Source organism: Ruditapes philippinarum, unplaced genomic scaffold (assembly GCF_026571515.1).
Source record: "Ruditapes philippinarum isolate M1 unplaced genomic scaffold, ASM2657151v2 ctg197_1_1_1_1, whole genome shotgun sequence".
Classification (NCBI taxonomy): Eukaryota; Metazoa; Mollusca; class Bivalvia; order Venerida; family Veneridae; genus Ruditapes; species Ruditapes philippinarum.
Window position 1 is genome coordinate 414396 of NW_026863178.1, and position 27154 is coordinate 441549.

A 27154-nucleotide genomic window follows, 5' to 3' on the forward strand; every position below is an offset into this window, starting at 1 on the left:
ATCTATCCACCTATGAAGTTTCAAGTTGATACCGAGCAAATACTTTTTGAGAAAAAAATTGAATTGAAAAATTAAGTATGAAAAAATAACAAGGGCAATAACTCAAAAATTATAAAAGGTAGAGTTATCATTCTTGTGCACTGCACACCTCCTGAAATTAGATCTATGCACCTATGAAGTTTCATAATGATATCTCAAAGGCCTTTTGAGTATGCTCTGGACAAAATTAATTTTGAAAAAATAACAAAGGGCAATAACTCAAAAATTATGCAGGGTAAAGTTATCATTCTTTGTGCTCTGCACTCCTCCTCAATTGAGATCCATCCACCTATGAAGTTTCCAGTTGATACCTCAAATACTTTTTGAGATAAGCTCTGGACAAAATAGCATGAAAAAGAACAAAGGGCAATAACTCAAAAATTGTATAGGGAAGAGTTATCATTCTTGCGCACAACATTTCTCCTCAATAAGATCTATCCACCTATGACATTTCATGTTGATATCTCAAACACTTTTTGAGTTATGCCTCACTTCAGGTGAAAAATTAAGTAAGAAAAATAACAAAGGGCAATAACTCAAAAAAATTATGAAGGTAGAGTTATCATTCTTGTGCACTGCACACCTCCTGAGTGAGATCTATGCACCTATGAAGTTTCATGTTGATATCTCATAGGCTTTTGGAGTTATGCTCTGGACAAAAATCAATTTTGAAAAATAACAAAGGGTAATAACTCAAAAATTATGCAGGGTAGAGTTATCATTCTTGTGCACTGCACTCCTCCTAAATGAGGTCTATCCACCTATGAAGTTTCAAGTTGATAACTCAAATACTTTTAGAGATATGCTCCGGACAAAAATGTTGGACGGAAGGACGGACGGAAGGTTGGACGGACGGAGACTATTTCTATATCCCCCGCCGCAAAGTTTTCGGTGGGGGATAATAATGAGATATCTAAGAGATCATATTTGATAACTGACAACTCTAAGGTGGGTCAATCAAGTGGTAGTACAATTTATTTCTCCTAATTTCTTCGTGTGTCCGTTAATTTACAGTAATCTATCTATATTCATGTATACCTATGTAAGTTGCTGTTAAACTGTGATAACACTTATAACAAGAACATCAGAAAATAACTGACCATTATGAACATTTTTTTTCATGAGTTAAAAATATATATACATATACTCATAGTTAAAATGTATTATATATATATTATGTGAACTATCATAAAGTTTCATCTCTAATTTAGCACTAGTTTTTGTTGTTTTTTTCCTATGCAGAAAAAATAACAAAAAATACCCGTTTACATTTACAATCAATATCAAACAAACCTTTTAAAAACATATTAATAAATTTCACATGCATATATATGTATCATCATATTGCATAGTTTTTAAGCACATTTCCATATGTTACAATATAAATAAATTAATATTTACAAAGTTCATTCTATCTAGATATGGAAACAAATATGACAGCTTTAAGAATCAGTTGCTAATATATTTTATTAAATTTGTTATTTCTTATAAACAATTTATGATAAAAATTCTTAAATTCTATGTTATAGCACAGTATAAGTATATATTTTAAGTAATGAACGGGCACCCAGTGGTGGTTTCTGTAGTTGACCAACTGTATCATGGCAGTGAGTAAGTTTGTATTCACCAGAGCACCTAGGCAGGCTGTCAAGAAGTTTATAAGAACTAGTGCCTTTACTTCTGCAAGGAATTGATTTACTTCTCAAGTTCTGTACTTGCCAAGACAGAGGTACAGTGCAAATGATCCATTACAACCAAAGTGACTGCACTGTCCGAAAATTGAACCCGGGTTGCCAGATTCACAGTCCAACACTCTACCAAATGAGCTAATGGGATAGTACAAAGGGCACCCAAGTAGAATCACTGACCTTTCATAAGTTAGCTTGTTAGTTTTCTTGTGTGAAACAATTCAAAGCCCCTAGTGGGATTTGAACTCAAAGCCATGAAGGGATAGTAGTTTAGAGTCAGTAACGTTAACCACTTGGTCTACAATAAATTGTTGGATGATGAATACCATTTAAAATTTAATAAAGATTTAAAATATATCTATAGCAAGCCGCTGATTCTTAAATAAAAAATTGAAATACAACAAAACAACCGAAAGCACAACAGTAATCTGACATTGTCTAAGTCTATCATTCATGCTTCTTTAATTCCTTCTTGTTACTATAACAAACATATACATATAGTCTATAAATAATAAACAAACATAGCACAATATAAGATCTTGTCACAAAAAAGAGAGAAATAGAAAAAATAACATATCCAGTCTTAAATACCAAGCCCAATTTCATTCTCCAGATGCTAGAATTCTATTCTTGATGATGTGCAATAAGTTTATAAACTTTACTGGTGAATTTGGAAGTGATCTTAAGATAAAGGTCAAAGTAAAATGTCTTTCGCATATAATACAGGTGTGTGGCCTTAAGACAGTTGCATATGTAAGGCACATAAAAACTTCAATGAAAAGAACTATAAATAATATCAATACAAGGCAAAATTTTCCCCCCAATTATATAAAAATGGGCCTCCCTTTTTAAAAGTTATCTAAATTATAATTAATTAAAAAATAAAAACTGAAGTCAGCCCAATTTTTAACCAATTACAGTGAAAAAAAAGAGAATTTTGGCAGTTAAAAGGTAACAAAAAATTTCAAAATGGCTATCTGAACGTAAACCAACCCCGGGCCCCCAACCAAAAACTAAAAAAATAAACTATCTTTTAACCCAATAGCGGTAAAAAAAATTTTTCAGGGTGGGATCTTTATCAAAAACCAAAACTTAAAAACTCAGAAAGGGGTTTTCTTCTCCACAGGGCAACAAATTTTGAGATGACTTTCTTAACAAAAACATGGGGTAACAAATTTTCAGGTGGTACTGAACATACCATGGGGGAGTCTCGGTCTTTCCTTTTTCATATCAAGGGTTTTTTTTTAAAAGCAGGAACGAATCTCAAAAACTCACCCAACTACATATAATTCCAAAGGCAGTCCCCCTTTTTTAATTTTATAAAGTATTGGGGTTTCATTCAACAATTTAACATTTTTCAAAAATTCCCTGGCAGTTTTTTTTCCCAATTTTAATATGTATTGTCTCATTCAAAAAAATTTTAAAATTAAAAATAAATGCCTTTTTTTTAAATCCAAAAGTTTTATTGGGCCCAGAGAGCATCCCGGAAAATTTTTTTATTACACAACATTTGGGAAAATTTTCATGGTAAAATTTTTTTCCATGGGGAACCTTTTAGAAAAGTCCCGTCATCAAACACACTGTTTTTTTTTTGAATGACCAAATGCTGTTAAAAAATGAAGAAATGAACACAGACAACATGGATTAGTATGAAAATAAATTGACTGGAATATACAATAATGGCATGCAATAAAAACAATGCTTGAAGAAAATAACTGCTTCCATTGAACTTGAACATTATAACTGTAAAATGGACTTCCCACGATTTTAATTGGGAAATGAATATCCGACAGATTTCAATTATAAAACTGATCATGGAAGAGTTAGGGGCTTGTTCAGATTGCACACATTGCAGGCTGACCTGGCTCTATACTAGTGGCATAGACAAGTCATTATTATAGTTAGGACTTTCAGGATTAAACTTTTTTTTCATAACCCAACTAAAGATACTGTTTTTCTCTTAAGATATCATTGCAATTACTGTTGATCTTGTGTAGAAGACAATTTCCTGTGTTTAATGACCAAGATCAACAAAAACTGTCCTTTTACGCATTGATATGGGTGAAAGGGAACAAATTGGTATTAAAAATGTATTCATCACAGTCATTTAAAATAAATATTTGCTCTTTTGACAATGGCACAAGATAAAAGACCACTTTATCAAGATTACAATTTTACCTTAACAGAAGGCAGTATTCTTTTGGCTTGTTTTACTTGAGAATTTGAACTTAACCATTTTAATGGAAGGATTTATGCACAAATTTCACAACCAGCAATGGAGCTTTGCCATGCTGCTCTTGAGACCTATACCTGTAATTTAACCTCCTAGCTCCAGAAACAAATAATATATTTTACCCGTTATTTGTATGAATAATTTCAAGAATAGTTCATGTAGATCAATATGTTATTTTCTTCAAGCATTTCAAAATTTCACTCATGTCAAAAATGCAAAATTATAAAAGAAATACTATAAATATATACATTGTACTATTGTAAAGTGCACAAAAATGGTCATGCATAAAACCAGCCTAATATAGAACTGTAAACAAAAAATGTTTCTGTCAAGCAAACCAGTACAACATCCACATTCCAGAGCATGATGGGAAATGAACGAACGGATATGTGGTGATTGTATAATGTGAATGATCGCATCAATTAATCAAACCTAGGTACATCTGAAACACTTTTTTTGTATCATTTTACAAATTACATGTAACAATAATTGTTACAGGAATTGTAGGCGCAACTTTTCTCACTGCTGTATGGTGAAACAAAACCAAGTACCGGATATGTATTCTATTTTTTATATCTAAATGGTGACTGATGTTGTTTAAATTGTTATTAAAACTTTGGTTAAAAATTTCATTCTTTTACAAGTCATTTATGGATATTGTTATGCACCCATCATGTATAAAAAAACTATCATAATAAACCTTTTTCCCTATTGAAGGGACTCCACTGAGGTTTTTTAGACATGATTCTACTTTAAATAATTTTCCATGTTCCATTTTACTAAGAATTTGCATGAAAAGTTTCAGATCATTTGTATGCTTTTCACTTAAATCTGGCTAAGAATAGTACAAAAATATGATTTTCAATTTATTTTTGAGATCATTTCTTTTTTTTTTTTGAATATCTTTGTTTTAAGTATCTCCAGCTGATTTATGTAAGAAATTCGTTTTGGACCTCAGTGGAGTTCCTTTAAGTAAATTTCTACTATCACTATGTGAATTATTAATAGTCAATTTATACCTCTCTCTTACCAAATACACTTTTCATTATCTACCATTTCAAGTTAAATTTAAGATTTACTTCCCTTGTATGAGAATATTACGTAGAGTTACCTACCTTCACATATATCACAGTATGGGCGGACCTGATGTCTCTCACCGTGGTATTGTGAGGGTGGCGGGCTGTCAGACATCTCCTGTAGAGGACAATCCTCCGTCTCGTGACGGTCAAACACATCACAGATATCACAAAACACACGTGGTGCTGCACGTTTTGTAGGTGTTCTGGTATATAAAATACAGTAAAACATTCCTTTTATATTGTAGGGTTACCTAACTTCTTAAGCAGGACAAGTGCACAAAGGTTAATGACATTATAATTTATACTTTTCACCTAGGAAATACCCTTTTTTGCAGCATGACGTGTAACACCTGAATTTTTTCCTTCTTTCAAATATCAATTAAATCTTACCATGCTGCTTTCAGGAGATCATATCCATGTAATCTGTGCAGACCAAGATCACCCTGCACATTTTCACTGTCTGATAATGGTTTGCACAGTTCCATATTAAGTCAGTTATTATTTTGAAATTTTTCCTAAAAATGATGAAATGGTTATATCCAGATTGAAAGACAGAACAGTCCATAGTGATGTACACTGTAAGGGATATAACCTATAAATGCTAGCCATGATTATATCTTGCCAATGTTAAGAGCATTTAAATTAGACAATCTGTAGTCTGCCAAGAAACTGTATTCGTAAGTCCTTAATTTTAGAAATTCGTTACAAACTTGCACACTTAGTTACAATGAGTAGATCGAAATTCAAAGTAAAACATACAATTTTGCATTATAAATTTAGAATTGTATTAGTGTTGAATACAAGAAAATGCAAATACCTCGCTTAATTTCACATGTCAGTAACTTGCAATTAGGAATCAATTTGTTTGTTTGTTTCATTTTACGCCTTTTCCCCCCGACAGTATTTCAGTCATATAGGCGGGTAGTTTCCTAACCATCGTTCCTGGAGAATTACACCAGTACTAGACTACCTTTCTCCGTGCTAAACTACCAAAGCATCTCTCGGGAATCGAACCCATGCCAGAGAGCAAACTGGATTAGAAGTCATCAAGTTCAACCCCTCGACCACAAAGGCAGTTAATTAGGAATCAAAGTCATATATATAATTGCTATTTAATATAATACTAACGCAGTTTCTAGTGAGTCATCAGCACCATTGGTTACACCAAGCTCCATAGCTTCAAGTCTTGTCTTTAACTCATCACACTTATGCTGGAGATCTACTATAACTGAGTTCAAAAATTCAACCTGTAACAAAAACATACAATAACCTTCACATCACATCACATGGTGGTTATAAAGTGAGGAGTACTTTGGCTTAAATTAGAATTTGCAGAAGCTACATATGCTGCTGAGGAGGTAGACTTAAAGTCTACAAATCTTGAAATAATATTAGACAAGTTTTAATTTCAATACTTAAAGGCCCATTGTGCCTCACCAATGCTATTATATTTAGTTCTCAAAAACTTTCTTTTTTTGGTATCTTTTTACAGTTTCCAAAAAATACTCATTTGTCATATAAATGAACTATCCTTGCTTCTTTTGCTTTGTTGGCAATTTGTATAATTAGAGTAAATTAGTTTTTTGTATGGAAGTCGAAACATTACTTTGTTTACATTTTGCTACTTTTACGACAATTACTGCACATTCAACGTTACTTTCTTCTAACATGCTCTGAATCAATTATTAAAACATTATTTAACACATGTTTGACCTTTCTAAAGAATTTAATGAATATGTATTTCTGAGGCATAATGTGCCTTTAAGTTAACTGATTGATATCTATTCTCGATCTTACAAAATACAGGTGTACATCAACTTCAAACCTTTATCAACAGATCTACAGACTTCATTTTTTTTTAAATATCTACAGCTTTCTAACTTTTCTGTTTGTAATATGAATTACAATCATATTGCGCCATGTTCTTGAAATGTCCTAATTATCATTTCTTCTATAGACAAATGTCAAAATTACTACAGATAAGTGAGAGAGAGAGCAAACATCCACTTCCACTGTCATATCTGTCTTAGTATTTACTCATTGTTTATCACTAGATATTAAAGCTAGTACTTTACCAAAGTGCCATTGATAAACCTCTGTTCAAATAACTAATACAAGTAAGATACCAAATATTGCCACATGTCATTAATTTGTCCCAATGTGACATAGGGGATTATGTTACACTGAAGTTATCCTTAAATGAGCAAAACCAAGTTATAATTCTACTGTGTTATCAAAAATGATGAAAAAACAACAACAACATTTGTGATTAAAAGTGATACAAACAAAATACCGTATTATTTCCTCATCCATCAATTCATCTCAAATACATCCCTTACAGTTAATCAATTAACAACCAATTATATATGGATGTCAAAAACATATGATATGAGACCCCGAAATAATGTGTGTCACAACAAACAATAATCACACATCAATCTTCCTAAATGACAATGTCTCTTGAAGTTAGGTGCCGTTTAACTACTCCATTATGTGAACAACAAGTGAATCTATAAACGCCCTAGCTTCGCACATATCACACCTTTACACACCACTCAAAACTTACAAACTTGTTAATTTCACGCTTTCGTATCTTCATATAGATATCCTTTCGCTATCAAAAAGTAAAACATCAACCTTGAGTTTTATAGATAACTATTGCTACATACATATACATACATGTACCTTGTTTAGCTAAATATTACTACAACTCCCTAATCAAAATCCACAATAATAGCTTATAGTTAGGGTTAAACATTTATAAATGTTGGTCATACTGAAAATGAACTATTGTCCCCTTCTCAGCCCCGCCTTTTTGTCAAAGCAGACATTTGCCCACACATGTTTTAAAAGGGTGGAGGCCCACCCTCCAATATACACATATGAAAGAGTATGAATTTACTACAGCAGAAATTGTATTATCAAATTGTTTGGTATCTAGGATAAAGCAAAGAAATGCTGAAATTGGCAAATGTCCTAAAATCTGGTCATACATAATATTTCATACAATTTTATTTATTTATTTTATTGGGTTTAATGCCAATTTAAACGGTCAAAATTTAGCCATCTTCCAACAGAATGAGCATTACTAGTACTAACCAGATAGAATACATGTAAATGTACACTTCTAGATATTAATCAATGAAACAACCAAAGGGAAAATGGAAGTTTATATTATCATTACTCCAATTGTTGAGAAAAATGTGTGCATTCTCATGAACCCAAAGGTTGAGGATCTAACTCTATCCCTAGAGAAATCAAAGTGAGTATCATACAATACAGACCCCTAGTTTACTCTGACCCTTCATGATTTCAAGAATAAATTCATAGATTCTGAACAACAAATATCACCAATTAAGACAATTAATAACCTGTCCAGTAACAGACCTAAAATTCTAAATTTTATTTTTAAACCTACCTGTCCTTGTGCAGTGATATTTTCTTCCTTCAACTGTTCTATAAGAGCACTATTTCCCCCAGTGTTTCCAGTGGTAGAATCTATATTATTTCCAGTGGTTGTGTCAATATTATTCATATTGTTTGTATTGGACTGGGCTTCTGTTAACTTGCTCTGTAACAGGTTGATTTTTCCTCGTAATTCTGTTGTTTCCTGTTCTAACTTTTCATTGGTTGATTTGTATCCCATCAGAGTACTGTTCTCATTTTCTAAATTTGAGATCTGAAAATAAATATATAAACAAATTTTTGTAGATATACCTTGAAATGACAGCAAAAAAAGACAGGACCACCACAGTAAGCTGCCAAAATGTAAATCAAAAGGTTATCTAAAATAAGCTTCAACTATTACATAATCTTTTAAATACTACCAATTTAATTGCTCCCCCCTACCCCTACAACATCAAGTACATCACCTTAAATTAGCAGCAATGACTATATTCAAAATCATTCCCTTTGTTTGTCTACACTTTGCTCTATTTCAAGAACCTTAGGTAGTTTCGAATGACACTATATATTACAAGACACCTGTGTAAAACCTTCACTCTCGTATAAGCCAGCTTGATGGCTTTCTTGAAAGTCTCACCTCCAGTAAGAACCATAAGCTGAGGGTCAAGTCAGTTTTAATTTAAAGCCAGTGATTTCTAACCATCTGCAATAAAATTTCCCAAGTATTCCTATCAAAAACCCAACTTTCACAAGAAATTTATTAAGAATAATTATGTTCATTCTTATATGGCATATATTTATGGAACTACCTGTAATATTTTAGCTTTAAGTTCCTCCTCTTGTTGGTCAAACAATGATGTAGTGTTGTCCACCTCTTCTTGAAGACTGTCCTTTGTTGCCTTCAACATTTGAACCTCAGTCCTGTGTCTGTTAAATTAAAAGAATATCAATGTAATGTAAGCAATTTGACATAACAAACAGATAATAAGTCCAATTACAACTGCTAGACTTTCAGATCGAATCGGACAGGTTACCAACTTCTTTCTTCAAAATTTACTGATTTATCTGATATTCAATGGAAATTCCAGAGATAATTTCTTCTCAATTTTGATTCTGAAGTTCTCTCTAAGGGCATGAATGCTGTTTTCACGCCAAAAAAAAAAAAAAAAAAAAAAAATAAATAAAAAAAAAAAAAAAAAAAAAAAAAAAAAAAAAAAAAAAATAAAAAAAATGACATGAATGCCTGTCATGCCTAGATTCCATACTGCTAGGAAGGGGACTTGTGATGAACAAATGTTGCAGTTGGTACCTCATACCTATTTTGATATGAAAAGCATTACTTTTATGCCATTCTGATATATTTATCATTGTTTATAAAGACTTTAGACAGAATATTGGCCATGTATATAAAGTAAATGGTTATAAGATATGACCCATGTCACTGGGCAACGCTTATAATGCAAACAACCATAAATACATGACCAAAGTAGTATAACAAATTATATAATACTGCACAATTACTTTAATTCAGTTTGCAATTAATTCAGAAATTTACATCAGACATATAGTCTATAGATGATATACACATCATTATAATCCAATGAAAATGGAGGTTACAAACATGCAGCATTATAAAATCTAACCTAGCCAATAAAAACAGGGGACATATATAAAATCTTTACAAGCTTGATGCTAAAATGTACCTGATGTTTTTGTACTTAAAAAGATAATATTATTTATCTTGATGAAAAATATATAAAATATTCCATTCAAAGCAAGCCTAAAGTAAAAGGAATCTATGATAATTAAACTATCTCTGGAAACTAAATAAGCATTGCATAACAATAAAATACAAATTGACAACATATATGAAGACATATAATATGGCATAAATTTAATGTTTAAGTTTTCTACATTTTACCTTGGTAAGAAGACAAACTTCAAAAAACATTAAACTGTACAGCTAAACATGTCAAACAGACTGTTTTAAATGTGATATATATAATAGATAGAGTCAAATATGAATCATGAAATATAAGCAATGAATAAATCAAATAAAAATATAATCAAATATATATGGTTTAAAATTTTTGTTTTTTAAGGGGGAAATAAAAGGAATCATGCCAAAAAATTTTATGCCCTGGTTTTTTTGGATCAAATTGTTTTTTCTATAAATTTTTTTCAAAGGGGAATAAAAAGTTTTTATCCAAGGGACAAAAACCTGTAAAAATCTGCATAAAAATTAAAAAACCCTAATGAAATTTTTTTTTTCCCTTTTCCCTTAAATTTGAGCGATAAAAAATACTTTATTGGAGACAGAAAAACAAATCCAGGGTAACCTATTTTTACCCATATTAAATTGAAAAACTAAAAATTCAGGGCTGCCAAAAAGCAAATGCAAAATCAGGGGAAAAAATACCCCGGGGGGTCAAGGGGCTCCCCCTTTTGTGGGTCCAGGGCAAAAAAAGGCCCGGGGGGTTGGGGGCCCAAGGGGCCCCCCAACCCCCTTGAAGCTCCTGGATATCTGTACTTAGATGATTTGCAGAGGTATCACACGGGGCCTGCAAAACCATCCAATGGGCTTCCCCACTCTCTGGAGGGACTCTTCGTCACCCTAACACTAAAATTGCTCAACCCCTCTCTACCCTTGGTGCGTTGCTTTAAAGCCATTAAGCCCCATAGAGAACACTTTAGTTGGACTTTCAGGTTTTCATCAGCCCTCAAAACCAAATATCCGACATTTTGACGCAAATTTTGACAACAGACAAGAGCGACAATGTTCTTAAAAAAAAAAAAAAAAAAAAAAAAAAACTGTAAACTGTTTGATTGGTTATTTCTAAAATAGAATGCCTGAAAAGACTCGATTTTACCAATGAGAAAAAGCGCCTTACAGACGTAACCATAGGCGGGCTAGGCGTAACGATAAAAGCCGAAAGCGTGCCCCGGTTTTTGGGTACCCCTGTATAAAAATATGAACGGAATTGAATTTTTATTGTTTTTGTAAAATTTTACTTTCATTTTTTCAAAATGACCCGGGAAACCCTCACGAAATCCCCCCGGAAAAATTTCTCACCCCTGATATTTTATTTCATCCTTTGGGAAAAAGTTTAACCCCAATTTAAGTTTAAAAATCGTTGCTTTTTAAAAAAACTTTGGGTTTAATCTAATTGTATTATATTAGAATATAGGCTTTCTATATTTAGAACAATCATGTGACTACACCTTTACATCAGGACATTGAATTTCTACATACAGGTTTTTTTTTTAATAGGACCCCTGTCTTATGAGTGATCTGTCCTATAGGTGAGTAAGTACAGTATCTGTTGATGAAGACTCAAAGGAGTCAAAACATCGTTTTACATCATTAAACATTAAAACTTATCCTCTGATGATTGCTTGTTCTAGAGATTCATTAAAATTTATGTATTGTAATAAATTATAAATATAATGAGAAAATTTCATGCAACATTTCATAACAATACAACATTGAATTTTGTATACTTTTTTAGCTTACCATTTAACAAAACATCCAAGGTTCATTTTTTTCAACAGGAATAAAAGGAAAGAAAAATATTATATACTTGTTGTCAAAAAATAATGCACTTACTTATTCCCTCTACACTTTTAATGAGAACGTTATTTTTGAACAAAAGGGAATAATTATATTTGTGTAGTACATTGTATTTTATACTTTAAACATCTACATATAGCGAAAAAAAAAAAGTTGTGTTTATTTTTTTTTCAAAAGGCTTTTCCCCCCAAATTTTTATTAACACAATTGGTAATCATTACCAGGTTGACACAAATAATTTCATATGGACATTATTCAAAGAAAAATAAAAAGATTTTAAAAAAATATATACATGTATCTATGTTCTATGCCATTTTAACAATATTTCTCCTTGGGCAATCATCTGGTATCAGATCAAATAAGTCTGAATTATTAAACATTGAAAACAAGATTGCATTTGAGAACTAGAAATGTGTCATCATGCCACGGATGCCCCCGCATGCAGCCAAAATTTCAGATGTTATAATATTTAGTTCCAAATTTGTTTGCACAAATTATTGTTTTCATTTTAAGTTCAAAGCCCTTAAAACTTTTCAACGTTTACACAAACCATTTTCATACAATGTTCAAGGCACTGAAATTATTCAGTCTTAACCTTTTGAAAATAGCATATTTTCATATTTGTAGCCAAAATAATGGCTTAACCATACATTTCCCCACCAAAAAAATATTGAGTGCTTGAAACTGAAAGTTCAAAAATTTTTCCAAAATTCAAACTTTTAAACTGCTTATTCCTAAGATGTTATCTATATTATTTTCAAAGGAAAGGGACATAAACTCTGCCCCAACAACATCGAAACCAATGACCAAATTCCCAACTTTTGAACCTGCCCATTCCTTTGACATATCCATTATGTCAAATTTTGAGTTGGAATTATGGTAACACTGTTTTGGGTAATAATGAACAGAAACTTGTAAAATTTCATATTTTTTCAAAGTTTGGAAGGGGGCATTACTCTCCAAAAATTCATTGAACCATGACCCAAAATTCGAACTTTGGCCTGGGCCATTCCAAAAACATATCCATATGTGGGAAATTTGAGTTGAATGTGTTGTACTGTATTGGGGAGATAATAAAACAGAAAACTGAAAATTTCCATATTATTTTTCAAAGTAAAAGGAGCAATAACTCTGCCCCCAAAAAATCAAATTCGAACCATGACCAAATTCAAACTTGACCTGTATTTTCTCATGACATATCCAGTTATGTTCAAATTTGAGTTGAATTGTTGTTTGTAAACCGTTGGGGAAGATAATTGAACGGAAACTGAAAATTTCATTAAAATATTTTCAAAGTAAAAGGGGCATTTAACTTCTACCCAAAAATCATCGAACCATGACCAAATTTTTCGAACTTGACCCTGTATTTTCTCATGACATATCCCATATGTCAATATTTTTTTTTGAATGTGTTTGTACCGTTGGGGAAGATAATGAACGGGGAAACTTTGAAAAATTTCATATTATTTTCAAAGTAAAAGGGGCATAACTCTGCCAAAAATCATCGAACCATGACCAAATTCAAAAACTTGACCTGTATTTTCTCATGACATATCCATATGTCAAATTTGATTTGAATGTTGTTGTACTGTGGGGAGATAATGAACGAAACTGAAAATTTCATATTATTTTCAAAGTAAAAGGGGCCATAACTCTCCAAAAAATCATCGAACCATGACCAAATTCAAACTTGACCTGTATTTTCTCATGACATATCCATATGTCAAATTTGATTTGAATGTGTTGTACCCGGTTGGGAGATAGATGAACGGGAAACTTGAAAATTTCATATTATTTTCAAAGTAAAAGGGGCATAACCCTCTGCCAAAAAATCAATCGAAACCATGACCAAAATTCAAACTTGGACCTGTATTTTCTCATGAAACATATCCATATGTCAAAATTTTGATTTGAAATGTGTTGTACCGTTGGGGAGATAATGAACGGAAACTGAAAAATTTCATATTATTTTCAAAGTAAAAAGGGGCATAACTCTGCCAAAAATCATCGAACCATGGACCAAATTTTCAAACTTGACCTGTATTTTCTCATGACATATCCATATGTCAATTTTGATTCGAATGTGTTGTACCGTTGGGGAGATAATGAACGGAAACTGAAAATTTCATATTATTTTCAAAGTAAAAGGGGCCAAACTCTGCCAAAAATCATCGAACCATGACCAAATTCAAACTTGACCTGTATTTTCTCATGACATATCCATATGCCAAATTTGAGTTGAATATGTGCAACCCCTTTACTTAAGATAAATGTTTAAACGGAAACTGATGATGACGGCAAATGAACAGAAATGACGGAAGGACGGGAAATGACCGGAAATGAACGGCATGAAAGGACGGGAATGACGGAAGGACGGAAGGACGGAACAGGGTAACACTATATGCCCCGGCCATTACATGGCGGGGGCATAAAAATGCTATGCCACCGCATGTTTCAAATTTCATAGCTGTACATCAAAGGACAAGAAAGTAGGTCACATCATCAAAATCTAGGTCAAAGTTCAATTTTACAACTAAAACTGTGCACATGGTCAAAATGTCATTGCTGTACATCAAAGGACAAGAAATTAGGTCACTGTCCTCTTGGGCAAGGCATAATTTTGACCCAAGGGTTTAATAACAATCTTGATACAGGTCCACCAAACAACATTCAAGTCAAATACATTGTATCTAAGCTATAGGGCTTTCTCCCATTCAGAAAACATTTGTTTTATTTTCTGTTTTTACTACGTGAACATAATGAGAATCACTGCCCCCGGCAGGGCCAATTTTTGACATTTGAACAACTTTGGTAGAGGACTTATAGATGATATTATATATCAAACATCAAAGCTCTATGCCTTGAACCTTCAGACAAAATTTTTTTTTTCACTATATGTACATAATGAAAATCAATGACCCCCGGGGCGGAAACCAATTTTGACCCCAGGGCTATAATTTGAACAATCTTGCTAAGAGGTCCACTACACAATGTTTCATGCAAAATATCTTAACTCTATCCTTTGTAAATTTAGAGAAGACAAGAGGCAACATTTGAACAACTTTGGTAGAGTACCTTTAGATGATATTATTTAACAAATATTAAAGCTCTAAGCCTTGTACCTTCAGACAATAAGATTTTTTTTATTTTTTTTACTATATGTATATATTGTAATCAACGACCCCCAGGGCGGGGGCAATTTTGACCCCAGGACTATAGTTTGAAACAATCTTGCTAGAGGTTTACAACACAATGTTTCATGCAAAATATCTAACCTGTAGCATTTGTCAATTGCTAGAAGAATTTTTTTTAAGTTTTTACTATATACATATAAGGAAAACCAATGACCCCTGGGGCATGGCTGATTTTGACCCCAGGGCTATAATTACACAATCTGGGTAGAGGTCTACCAGACAATGCCTTATGCAAAATATCTAAGCTCTAGACCTTTTGGGTCTTTACAAGAAGGTGTTTTTTAAGTTTTTACTAAATGTACATATAGCGAAAATCAATGACCCTGGGGCGGGGCCGATTTTGACCCAAGGGCTATAATTTGAACAATCTTGGTAAGGGTCTACCAGATGATGCCTTATGCAAAATATCTAAGCTCTAGGCCTTTTGGGTTTTTACAAGAAGGTTATTTTAAGTTTTTACTATATGTACATAGTGAAAATCAATGACCCCCCCGGGGGCGGCGCCAATTTTGACCCCAGGGGCTATAATTTGAACAATCTTGTTAGAGGTCTACTAGACAATGCCTTATGCAAAATATCTAAGCTCTAGGCCTTTTGGGTCTTTACAAGAAGATTTTTTTAATTCATTCTTATAATTCCTTTTGGTTGCCATGGCAACCAGATTTCTATATGGAATGAAATTCTTTGAACAACTTTGGAAGCCCTTCACCCAAGGAACAATCCTGCCAAGTTTGGTTGAAATTGGACTAGTGGTTTTTCAGAAGAAGATTTTTTAAGTTCACTATATAATCTATATAACACACACACAAACACACACACAAACACACACACACACAGGTGAATCGCTATATGCCACCGCATCGCAGATGCTGTGGTGGCATAAAAACAAACTGTACAATTAAAATCATTCACTTTTAGAAATAACAGTCAAGGTGGTACCTATTACCATTAAGATTATGTCAAAGATTTCTTAATGCAGCAGAAAAACTGTTACAATTACTCCTGTTGTATGGTATTATTTTAATTGGGAACAAAACCCATTTGTAACAAATGTTACAGAATTATAAAGGAAATTACTGAGTAAGGTCTTTTTTTATCATACAGACGTATAGGGATACGGACAAAAAGCCCCCTCGGACGAAAGCCCCCCCCCCCCGGTCTAAAAATGACAAGGTGGACAAAAGCCCCCCCCAAGAAATTTACACATAGGACAAAAGCCCCCCATAAAAACAAAAGCCCCCCCCCCCCCATAGTCAATCAAATTTACATATAGTGTAATAAAGTTGTGTTTTTTATGTGTTTTAAAGATATGTGTGGACATCACATGTAGGTGACATAGTGCTAAGGATATTAATTTGATCCCTTTACAAAACTGATTAAACATTACTACTCTTCTGACCCTTGTTGTGTATATGAAAAGCTATGAATTCAGTATCGCATGCATGCATTATTTCATCTGTTATCATATACTTTGTTATCACTTCAATATATACATTATAAATAAACATTAAAACAAATTCTTTTCATTTTTATTTAAAAATTTGTGTGAAATTTGATGAATTTGAGCACCTGTGCGTGTGAAAAAAGATGGGGGGGCTTTTGTCCTACCTGTATTTTTTTGATGGGGGGGGGGGGGGCTTTTGTCCTATGTGAAAATTTCATGGGGGGCTTTTGTCCACCTTGTCATTTTTTAGACGGGGAGGCTTTCGTCTGGGGGTCTTTTGTCCGTATCCCTTGTTACAGATATACTATGCTCAAATTTGATATTTTGAAATATTGATAATTGCTTCACAAACATAAAATAAACATGATTTGACTTCACACGAAGTAGATATGTTTTGCATTAAATCCAACACACTGTAAGTGGACACACTTTAAATATAAAGTGTCATTAAAAACTGGCATTTTTTTTTACAGTAAGGACCAGCATTACTTGACCAATAATAAGGAACACAGATTCCCATACATCGTTTGTAAGTTCTTTTACTTAAATAAGACATCTTCTGTAAGAATTCTATGAATTTCAATAAATTTCTGCAATACTAATTTACTCAAAGATGAGCATAGTATATCTTTATGCACTTTAACAAATTCCTTAACAAAAGCCTTGTGCATTACACTTACTGCAAACAATATAAATTCTACCCATCTGATTGGTAGGCATGTTTCAACCAGAAATCTTGCTTGCCTATACAGCAAATGCACAGGTAAAAATGTCATGTCAAACCAAATGTCACAAACATTACAAATATGGCTCTATATAAAGAACATAATCTCACCTTTCATGTATAGTTTCAATTTCCTCATTTAATTTCTTGTTCAACTCCAGCACCTGAAAATAAGATAAATAGTTGCAAAGCTCATTCTCTCATGGCACAAGATATTGTCATGTCAAAAAAATGTGTTTTTTTATGTTTTTTTTGGTGTGTTTTTTAATGCTTATTTTTAAGACATTTTTTGGTCATATCTTGGCACTGAGTCTAGTTATTACCAATTTCTCCACAAGTGACCAACTATTAGTCCAACATGTTTTCTGAAACAGGGGAGAAAGAGACAAATGCAAAAAGACTAAACAGGTAAGAGCAACTGTTGTGGAAATAATAACTAACCCTTACCTGGGGATCGAAAATCCACCCATGGATTATTAATCAGATGCTCACCCTATTGAGCTAAGCACAGTAAGTAGTTACATGTTGTAAATCTACAAAGGCATATGCTGGATGTTAGCTAAGTTCAACAATCCTGAGCATGCAAGATGGAAACTTTCTAACAATAATGAACTTGGCCTGAGGTGAGAAGTGAGCATCATGACCACACACATGTATGTGTCAAAAATATATTTCAGTACCCCTTTAATCAACTTGTCAACAAAATAGCTCTTAGTACCCCTTTAATCAACTTGTCAATATCATCTGTACCTTATCTTGCTCTTTCCTTGCTTCTAAAGAACCTTGTAGCTGTGATGTTAGAATATCTTTCTCTTTCTCCAAGTCTTTTACGTTCTCTTCAAGTAAGGTTACAGTCTCCTGAGATTCCTCTCTGTAACAAGAGATTTCATTGGTTAATGAGACTTATCTTAGCCCAATCACAGCTCATAACTCAAAGGTTATAGAAATGATATTCAATAATACAGTTGTGACCTTAGTAAAGTTTTCATATATGTGATAATGTAATAAAATAAATCTTAGGAAATAAAAACCTGTCAACTTAAGTTTCAACTTCAAAGAAAACAGGCTCTTTAAGTCAGCTTGTTTCTCTTTTTTCTCTATCAAAAGCAAAAATTACTTATTTCATCACATTAATATCTGCAAAGAATAAAAGAAAATTTTTGTCTACATTAAAAATTGTATGTATTTACTGAAAAATGAAATCTCAAAAATATTAAGAGGATAATTTTTTCTGTTTGAGTCAAATATGAAATATATTTTGAAGAAATATGAGAAAAAAATTAATTTTCCATATATTTTCATGAGCCAAAACAAATATTAAGCATATTTGACTGATAATGTGTCTTTTTTCATTTTCATGGATGAAATTAAATTTCATGGGTAAAATGAAATAAATGAACATAGTTCTTCCCAATAAAGCAACAAGAACATTATTTCACACAAATACAATACTCACAGTTCAATCTTCATAGATTTTATTTCACTGCCTTGTTCTTCTGATTTCTTTTTTGCCTCACTAGATGCTGCCTCAAGGTCTGTTACCTTCTTCTTCCATGTCTCTACCAGTGACATCTGTTCTGCCAATTTCTTCTGCATTGCACCTGAATCTTCCGTTGCCTGGGACAACTGGTTGATTGTCTCCTGTTGTTGACTAGAGTCCTGTTTCAGTTTTTCTACCTCCTTTTGTAACTCTTCAACCTAGAAGAAAGAAGAAGAGTTGATAAATTAAAGTAACGGATATTAATCATGTTTTAATTATGTGAATTTCACTAGTTAACTTCACAACCTAAAACTGGCATTGAAACAGATAACCATATGACTTTACAACATTTCCCATCTAAGCAGCTTTAAGTTTTTCAACATAATTTTTCAAGGGTACAGTGGAAATAAAATTTGACCATTTGATTAAAACACCATTCCCTTTCATTGACTTATTATGAAACATGTATGCATTCATAAAATTAAGTTCAAGAACTATACTGTTTAGTATAGAATTCATACTTTTAAATTTTGCTAAATAGGAGTTTATTTCTGATACGAATGTAAAACACAACTTTAAACAATTTACCAGCATGTCTTTCTGTTGTAGAGCTGCCCTGCCTTCTATAGTTTCTCTCTCAAACTGATCTTTCTCTGTTGAGATCTTCTCTTTCTCTGATATAACATCATCCTTACTCTTCTGTACCTGAACAACACATTTTATAAATGTTTTTTTTGTTTTTTTTTGCTTAAGGGAAGCCAAAGAAATGCCCTTTTTTAAAAGAGACTGATTAGTATTCACTCAGCACAGTCTACACTGTCTGACAAAAATGTATATGTTGATATGTTAATGACCCAAACATAGCATTTTGATGATAAAATCTTTATATACTTTATAAACATAGATCTGATTTTATGGCATGTTTTTCCCCCTAAATAAGCATTTCAGTAGTCTTTAGAATCTATCAATGATGTGAGAGTTAAACCCAGATAATTTGTCTTTTTGTTTTATCATTTTTTGTTTTGTTTTGAATTCTAAGTACATGTACATGTACCAGTAAAGCAAGTTTCTGATATCAATTTTTCATATATGTCTTTAGAATGACTCTCTTTGGAAAGTAAAAAATAAACCACTACACATAAAATCAAAGAAATCACAATTTGTATGATAAACCAGAAGATACATTGCTCCATCAAAATAAGTCCTTATAGAATCTCTAAGCTTCCATTATCAATTAAGCCCATCATTTTATTTCTCCAGAATAAAGACACAATCTTACCTCTGCAAGCAGTTTCTCCACTCTCTCCTTCTCCTCTGTGATGTCTTGTATTTTTTCTTCAGCTTTAGCCCTCTCTTGTGACACTTGGTCTACACTAGACTGTGATTTTGTTGCTTCCACTTTAAGTTGAATTAACTCGCTGTTTAATGTATCCCGCTCGGCCTCTAATCTCTTTACCTGTTTTTCCACCTTCTCTTTCTCAAACTGAAGGAAATACACATAATAAGTTATCAATGATAACTGATGATTTAAGCCTAAAACTATTATATCTGCAATATGATATAAAAATCTTTTTCTTTTTTGTTGTTAATCCATTGTTCTTTGTGACCTGAAGTCTGACTTTACCATTTTAACTGTTGCCTTTGTAGCATATTGTAAATAATTCTAATATTCTTATAATTTAATCATTTTTTTTTTGCTTTATAAGGCTTCAATTTTTTTCAATAAAATAGGCCGTAAATCTGCGCATCTTTATTGCCATGATCCAGAAAAGAAAGAAAAAGAATCTCAAAATAACCTTGACCTTACCTGTACTGCCTCTTTCTCCATGGTGATTTGGTCAAGCACCTGTTTATGAGCCTGGGTCTGTATTTCCTGTTTACTGAGATTTTCTGCTGACACTTCCATTTGTTGTTTAAGTTCAGTAATTTCATTTTCTTTTCTTTTTAATATAGATTCCTTTTCACTTTCATGGTCTTTTTCCATGTTAACGATTTTTGTCTTAGTTTTATCAAGTTCTTTTTGCTGTAACAACAAAAACAGAATTCAAACTATGACGTTACAAAAGCTAATCAATGTTGCATGAGAAACAGTTACTGTTAATAGAACTTTGACAATTTCTTTTTTGTTTTTTAAAAAAATGCCATTTGACTTAAGAATGTAATTTAAAAACATTTTTGATGCCATTTTTAGGTATAAAGCATCATCTGGCAATTAAAATCCAGAATTTTTATCACTCCCTCACAGAATCTGGATGCTGCTAAATTTAGCTTTAAAATGATACATTTTTAATTTCTTTCTATCTTTTATTATAGAAATGTCCCTATTTTTACAATATCTAGCTCCCATGACAAAAGTGGCATCAATTTCTGGTGTCAGTATTCAATAAAAAAAATCATGTCATTAATAACAAGATATAACATACTGTTTAACAAAATCAAAAGACAATTTACATTAATTGTCAAACTATTTAAATGGGTAAAGAAAAATATTATTATAGTGCCAATATCAAAAATAATTTTATTAGCTTATATAAAGATGATTTAATTGTGAGTAGGCATTTTCATCTTATCTTTACTAATCATGTAACTCCAAAACACATCTATATTGGGAAAGACATTTAAAATGGTGAGCAGGGGTGGCTATACATGTTATGTGAATAGCATCAATTGGCAGAGTATTGAATACTTTTTTCCAAGTATGAAAAAATTTCAAACTCTCAAAAACTTACATTTATCAATGAAGAAATTGTTTAAACTGTCAATTACAAAGATTGATCCACGTGTGGGTATTATTAAATCAATTGTGGTTACAGGTTAAATTTTTTTTTTTAAAGAGATAAAATTTTCATACTTACCACATCTTCAAGATTACTAGTCAAGGTTGATTTAATTTCATCATTTTTAGCTGCCAATTTTTCTATTTCTCTCTCTTTTTCCCTCATACTTGTTTCAAATTTATTGTTTAGGTTGTGCCATTTTTGAGTAGAAGTCGACAAGTCGGCTTGTAGTTCCTCGAGCTTTCTGAAAATTTACAGAAGATATTTTCTGAATAAAATGCACGCTAGTCCTTACTTCCTTTTCTTGTTGCTGGTTTATGTCCGTCAAGACAATATTTAGGTCATTTCAAGCTTTAAATCTCCCACTTACCTTTAGTACATTTTTATCAAGCATAAGATGGCACTATAAGAGAGTCGTCCTTTAGTCAGGTAATTTTTGAATCCTTCATTTAGTAAAAGAATCCAACACACATCATTCCTTTCATGTTTTTATGTAACTGTACTAAAAATCATTTTCATACAATATTTGCCATGCTTTATAGCAGACAACACTTCAACACACTTCATAGGGAAAGACAATTCAAAGATTCATCATAACAATGCCAAAACATGACAAATTATTTTAATCAACAACAAGGAATTTAAATTACATTAACCCCTTCTCATATCTGTAGCTTAAAGATATAATGTTGCAAGAACTGTCCTATACAACTTTCACAGCACCACAAACTGCATGCCTAATAATTAAAGATACTATTTATCCCCTAGTTCTATAGAAAGCTGCCATAACATAAAAATCAGGGTAGATAACAGCATATTTCAAAGAGTAAAACACATGCATAAATATCATTTTATATACACATTTATTAATTGTTTTGTCATTATCATTTTAATTAAATGCAATTTTTAATAAAGGAATAAATGACCATTTCCCAAAAAATAAAAAACACCTCAGGTTTTTATCTAAACTTATGCAATTCTATCCTTAATAATGAAATGAATGAAAGTTTTACATAATTAAATAGGCAAACACTCTGTTTAAAATACAGAAAGAAAAAAATTATACATTAGACAAAGTTAAAAACCAAAAGAATAAAATATTTCTCTTATAATCTCAGTAAAAAATAACATACATTTAATTCAATATCCACACAGGCACTAAAGAAAAAAATTCCTTGTATATCACATTACAATCAGGACAAAAAATGGGAAAAACAACTCCAAGAAGCATCAAAACATGTCAAACGTCACAGAATTTCGTAATCTTCTCCAAACCTATCCCTAAATCCACCAATTATTCATACGTATTTATGTTTCCTGACAATTCTTCCAGAGTTCAGTATCTTCCAAAGAAAAAAAATAAGTTGACCCATTTATTTCCCAACAAATACGTCTTACTATTCAAAATCCAATAAAATCCCTACAGTCTCTTCCTAAGCAGTCTTCTTTGAGTTAATGTGTGTTGGTGAATTTTTTTATTTATATAAAAGAATCGTTCCTGATCTTGTCAATACATCACTGGGATTATTTTTTTACACTATGACAATACTGTTATTAATTATTTGAGGTAAAAAAGTCAAGACAGTATCTGTAATTTCCCCAAACTTTGTCTTTGTCTACAATTAACTTTTTTTCTTACATGATCAAGTTGTTATGAATAATAAACAACAAAACTATATACCCCATAACCCCCCCCCCCCCCGTTTTTTTCCCACCCTTCAATCATCCAATCATCAAAATTTAATGACCTATTATTTTGTATTTGAGCACTGTCTTAACACAACTATGATTATTTCATTATTTTACAGAATCAGTACCTTTATAAATTTTTGCCTGACTCCCAAGCATGTAAAACTGTATACATGTATATAACTCTCTAACTATAATTTTTCCTTTTAATGATCAAATTTGGATATTCAACAAAAACTAGAAGGCATTCAGAGCAATAATCAAGTATTCCACACAGTATATCATGCTATAATTATACACTATTAACCTGACAATACCCTCCTTCTCTCACAACCACTATCATTTTATTCCCAATCTTTTATAAACTAACTGTATGTGTCATCAGTTGAGGATCAAACTGAATGTCAATAGATTCTGCTACAGATATGCAAAATTTGCTCCTGTTTCTCCTATAATAGTCTACTGATATCTTTTCTCATGCAACTTTTACGTGCATTTTTATATTAAAACCTCAGAAAAATTTCTTTCAAACCATCATTATAGAATTGATTTTTCCTATCTTTCATCAACTTATATTAAACCACTGTAATGAACAAGTAACATGAAATTATTTCATCACTTGTAAATTTTTGTTTATATTTAAAGGACCTCAACCAACGTCCCAAAAATGTAAAATTTGAATTCTGGGAAAATAGAGTAAGCTCCAAAAGCCTAAAAACATAAAAATTGAATTCTTGGAAAACAGATTGAGCAAATGATCTGAAATTTTACACACACACTATAGGTACATGTATAGGCCTATATCATATGGAACATTAATCTTGAATATTTTCAAAAAACATCAGTTAAGTCCCTTTAACACTTACACACCAAGGATGTGCAGGCTGGCCTGGCTCTAAACTGGAGGCAAATGATAATATTTTGGTGTCCAGCAAGGTCAGATCTATGTAATATATGATTTTTTTTTCTGTCTATACATCAAAGACATTACTTTCATACACATAATATATATTTTCTTTCTGTGTGTAAGATGACTTTACATACATATGTTGAAATGTAGCCTGGTTAACATGTAGCATATAAACTTACACATCAAAGCCAAACTTAAATGAAAAAGAATCAAAATTTTACAAATAATAATCATATACTAGTTTCTAAAATATTTATGACATTGTGCCATTAAGATTTTCTTGGCACACTGACTTCCAAAGATGTCATAACATATTTCACAATCTCAATCTCATCTTCTGTTTAAAATTCTGTCTTATGTCCAAAATAAACACTTTCAAAAACAGATTTTTTTAAAAATCTGATCATTTGAAGAAAAATTACCAATGTTTCTTAACTTATATTTTTAATGTTTTTGTTTTTGTCTCCAAAATAATGTATGTTGCAACAGTATTTTTTTTCTTTTACATATTTTGATTAATTCACCAAAATTTGGCTTTAATACACAACTATAAACTTCCAATTAACTAGCATGCAAAAAATCATATATATATATTTACCAGTATATATAAAAGCTTTTTAGAGCATTTTTGATGCTCGTTACCTGCATTAAGTAGCGCTATTTGTGAAATTATTTGTCATAAAAGTAGCAAAATGTGAACAATATCAATGCAGTACTTTGATTTCCATACAAAATCACTCTAACTGTAATAATTGCCAAAGGGCAATAGAAGCAAAAGTTGGTGGGGCCAATTTTAACCCCAGGACCCTTATTTGAACAAAAATGGTAGATACCAATTAGAAGATGTTTCATGCTAAATATCTTAGCTCTAGCTATAAAGGTTTTTTAAAAGAAGACTTACTAAGATTTTACTATATACATAAAGGGAAAAACAATGACCCCCTGTGGCGGGGCCAATTTTGACCCCCGGGCTTTTATTTGAACAAACTTGGTAGACACCCACTAGAAGATGTTTCATGCTTAATAGCTAAGCTCTAGCTATTTGGGTTTCTTAAAAGATTTTTTTTAAGTTTTTACTATATACAAATAAGGAAAATTAATGACCCCCTGAATACCTGCATTAAGTAGCGCTATTTGTGAAATTATGTGTCATAAAAGTAGCAAAATGTGAACAATATCAATGCAGTACTTTGACTTCCATACAAAATCATTCTAACTGTAATAATTGCCAAAGGGCAATAGAAGCAAAAGTTGGTGGGGCCAATTTTAACCCCAGGACCCTTATTTGAACAAACTTTGTAGACATTGACTAGATGATGTTTCATGCCAAATATTTAAGCTCTAACTCTTACGGTTTTCTAAAAGAAGATATTTTAATTTTTTTCTATTGGTTGCCATGGCAACCAGAGTTGTGCTTGGAATTAAATTCTTTGAATCATTTTTAAAGTTGACTACCAAAGGAACATTTAAGCATTTGAACATTCAGATTAAGCCCTGGTACATAATGACATTTTCTTTTTAATTATCTGACCTGGTATATTGTTACCAGTGGAAACACATACTGTCAATTCATTTTTTGAAGATAAGAGTAAAGAACACTATAATTATGCACTCTAAAAGCAATCACTCCTTATTTTTCATTGGCCCAGAGATGTACAGCAGAAAGCCGCAGGACCAACCTTACTTTACAAACTTATCTTAAACCAAATTATTAATTTTAGTTTGAGACATGGAAAAGCGAATTGGCAACCTCCAGATATAAGGCTATACAGATGGACAGTTCAATATATATATATATACAGTGGTGTGGTGTGTGTGAAAATACAAACATTGAAGCAACAACTAACCTATTCTTCTGTCCAAGCTGTTCATTTAGCATTGACAATTGATTTGAACTGTCACCAGTATTTTTCATCATGTCAGCAACCTGGCTCTCCTTGATGGGAAAAAAACAATCAAAAATACACAATATAGAATATTCATTGTGCCCAACATCATCACTTTTTAACACCGTCTTTTTATTTTAATTTTAAAATAATACATAAAATAATGTATACTGTTTGTAAAAACACTTTTGGCATTTTAAACTTTTTATTTTGTTTAAAATCTGACTAATAAATTGAGATTTATACCTCATTTTTTTTCCAGATTTTTTTTCCCTTTTATTAATTCTCATTCTTGCATGGTCTTCTTAAATCATATCATTACTGATACCCTACTATACCATTCTTGTTTCAAAGCAAAATCGAAAAGCTGATTTAAATGAGATTGGTTTTTAATGTTACGATGCGGAAGCGAGTATATACCAATAATGGTTTTTGTTCTGCAGTGAAGGATAGTTTTCATACTCGTACATTTTTCAATAAACCTGCTCTTTTTATTTTCATTATTCAAAAATATTGATTCTAGTTCACAAATAGAGTGAAATTAACAAGAAAAGTTCAAACAGACTTGTCAATAGAAATAATAATATAATACCATGTTCAGCATAATTATGAGGGGAAAAAAGTGCATGAAATAATTTGTAATTTCTGATATTCAAATTAATCATTCAATTTTGAGAAAGAAATTCATTTAATAATCACATAAAAGCAAGCAAATATATCTAACTTTATATTTTTTCCTCCGCAATTTCTTATATTATTTTAATTAATACTTTTATAAGATTCTGATTTTGAAATAAAAGGAAGAATTTTGTTATTTATATACCAATACACAGACAATCTAAAACTAAGTTTATTTTAATAGAAATATATTTCACATAATTTTTTTTCTTTATATATTAATTATCATTAATACTTTTGTTATGTTAATATAATTTAACAGCTGGAAAAATAAAAACAAAAACTTAACACCAGTGCTACAAATATTTGACTTCTAAAAAAACTAAAATACTAACAAATACTGCCAAATAACCACCA

At 31.7% G+C, this 27154-nt stretch overlaps 1 protein-coding gene across 1 annotated transcript in view; it reads right to left on the minus strand.

Moving 5' to 3' along the window:
- The window catches only part of LOC132721374 (CAP-Gly domain-containing linker protein 1-like), an 85093-nt gene that overhangs the window by 7631 nt on the left and 50308 nt on the right, over positions 1-27154 (minus strand). Inside the window, exons 16-27 of the mRNA XM_060705666.1 lie at positions 26081-26169; positions 21713-21878; positions 20665-20880; positions 20137-20340; positions 19446-19562; positions 18834-19075; positions 18128-18248; positions 17489-17541; positions 9254-9371; positions 8458-8718; positions 6168-6286; positions 5076-5242 (exon numbers count right to left, since the gene is read on the minus strand). Coding sequence (XP_060561649.1) covers positions 5076-5242; positions 6168-6286; positions 8458-8718; positions 9254-9371; positions 17489-17541; positions 18128-18248; positions 18834-19075; positions 19446-19562; positions 20137-20340; positions 20665-20880; positions 21713-21878; positions 26081-26169 — 1873 coding nt within the window. The remainder of the gene's footprint in view (positions 1-5075; positions 5243-6167; positions 6287-8457; positions 8719-9253; positions 9372-17488; positions 17542-18127; positions 18249-18833; positions 19076-19445; positions 19563-20136; positions 20341-20664; positions 20881-21712; positions 21879-26080; positions 26170-27154) is intronic.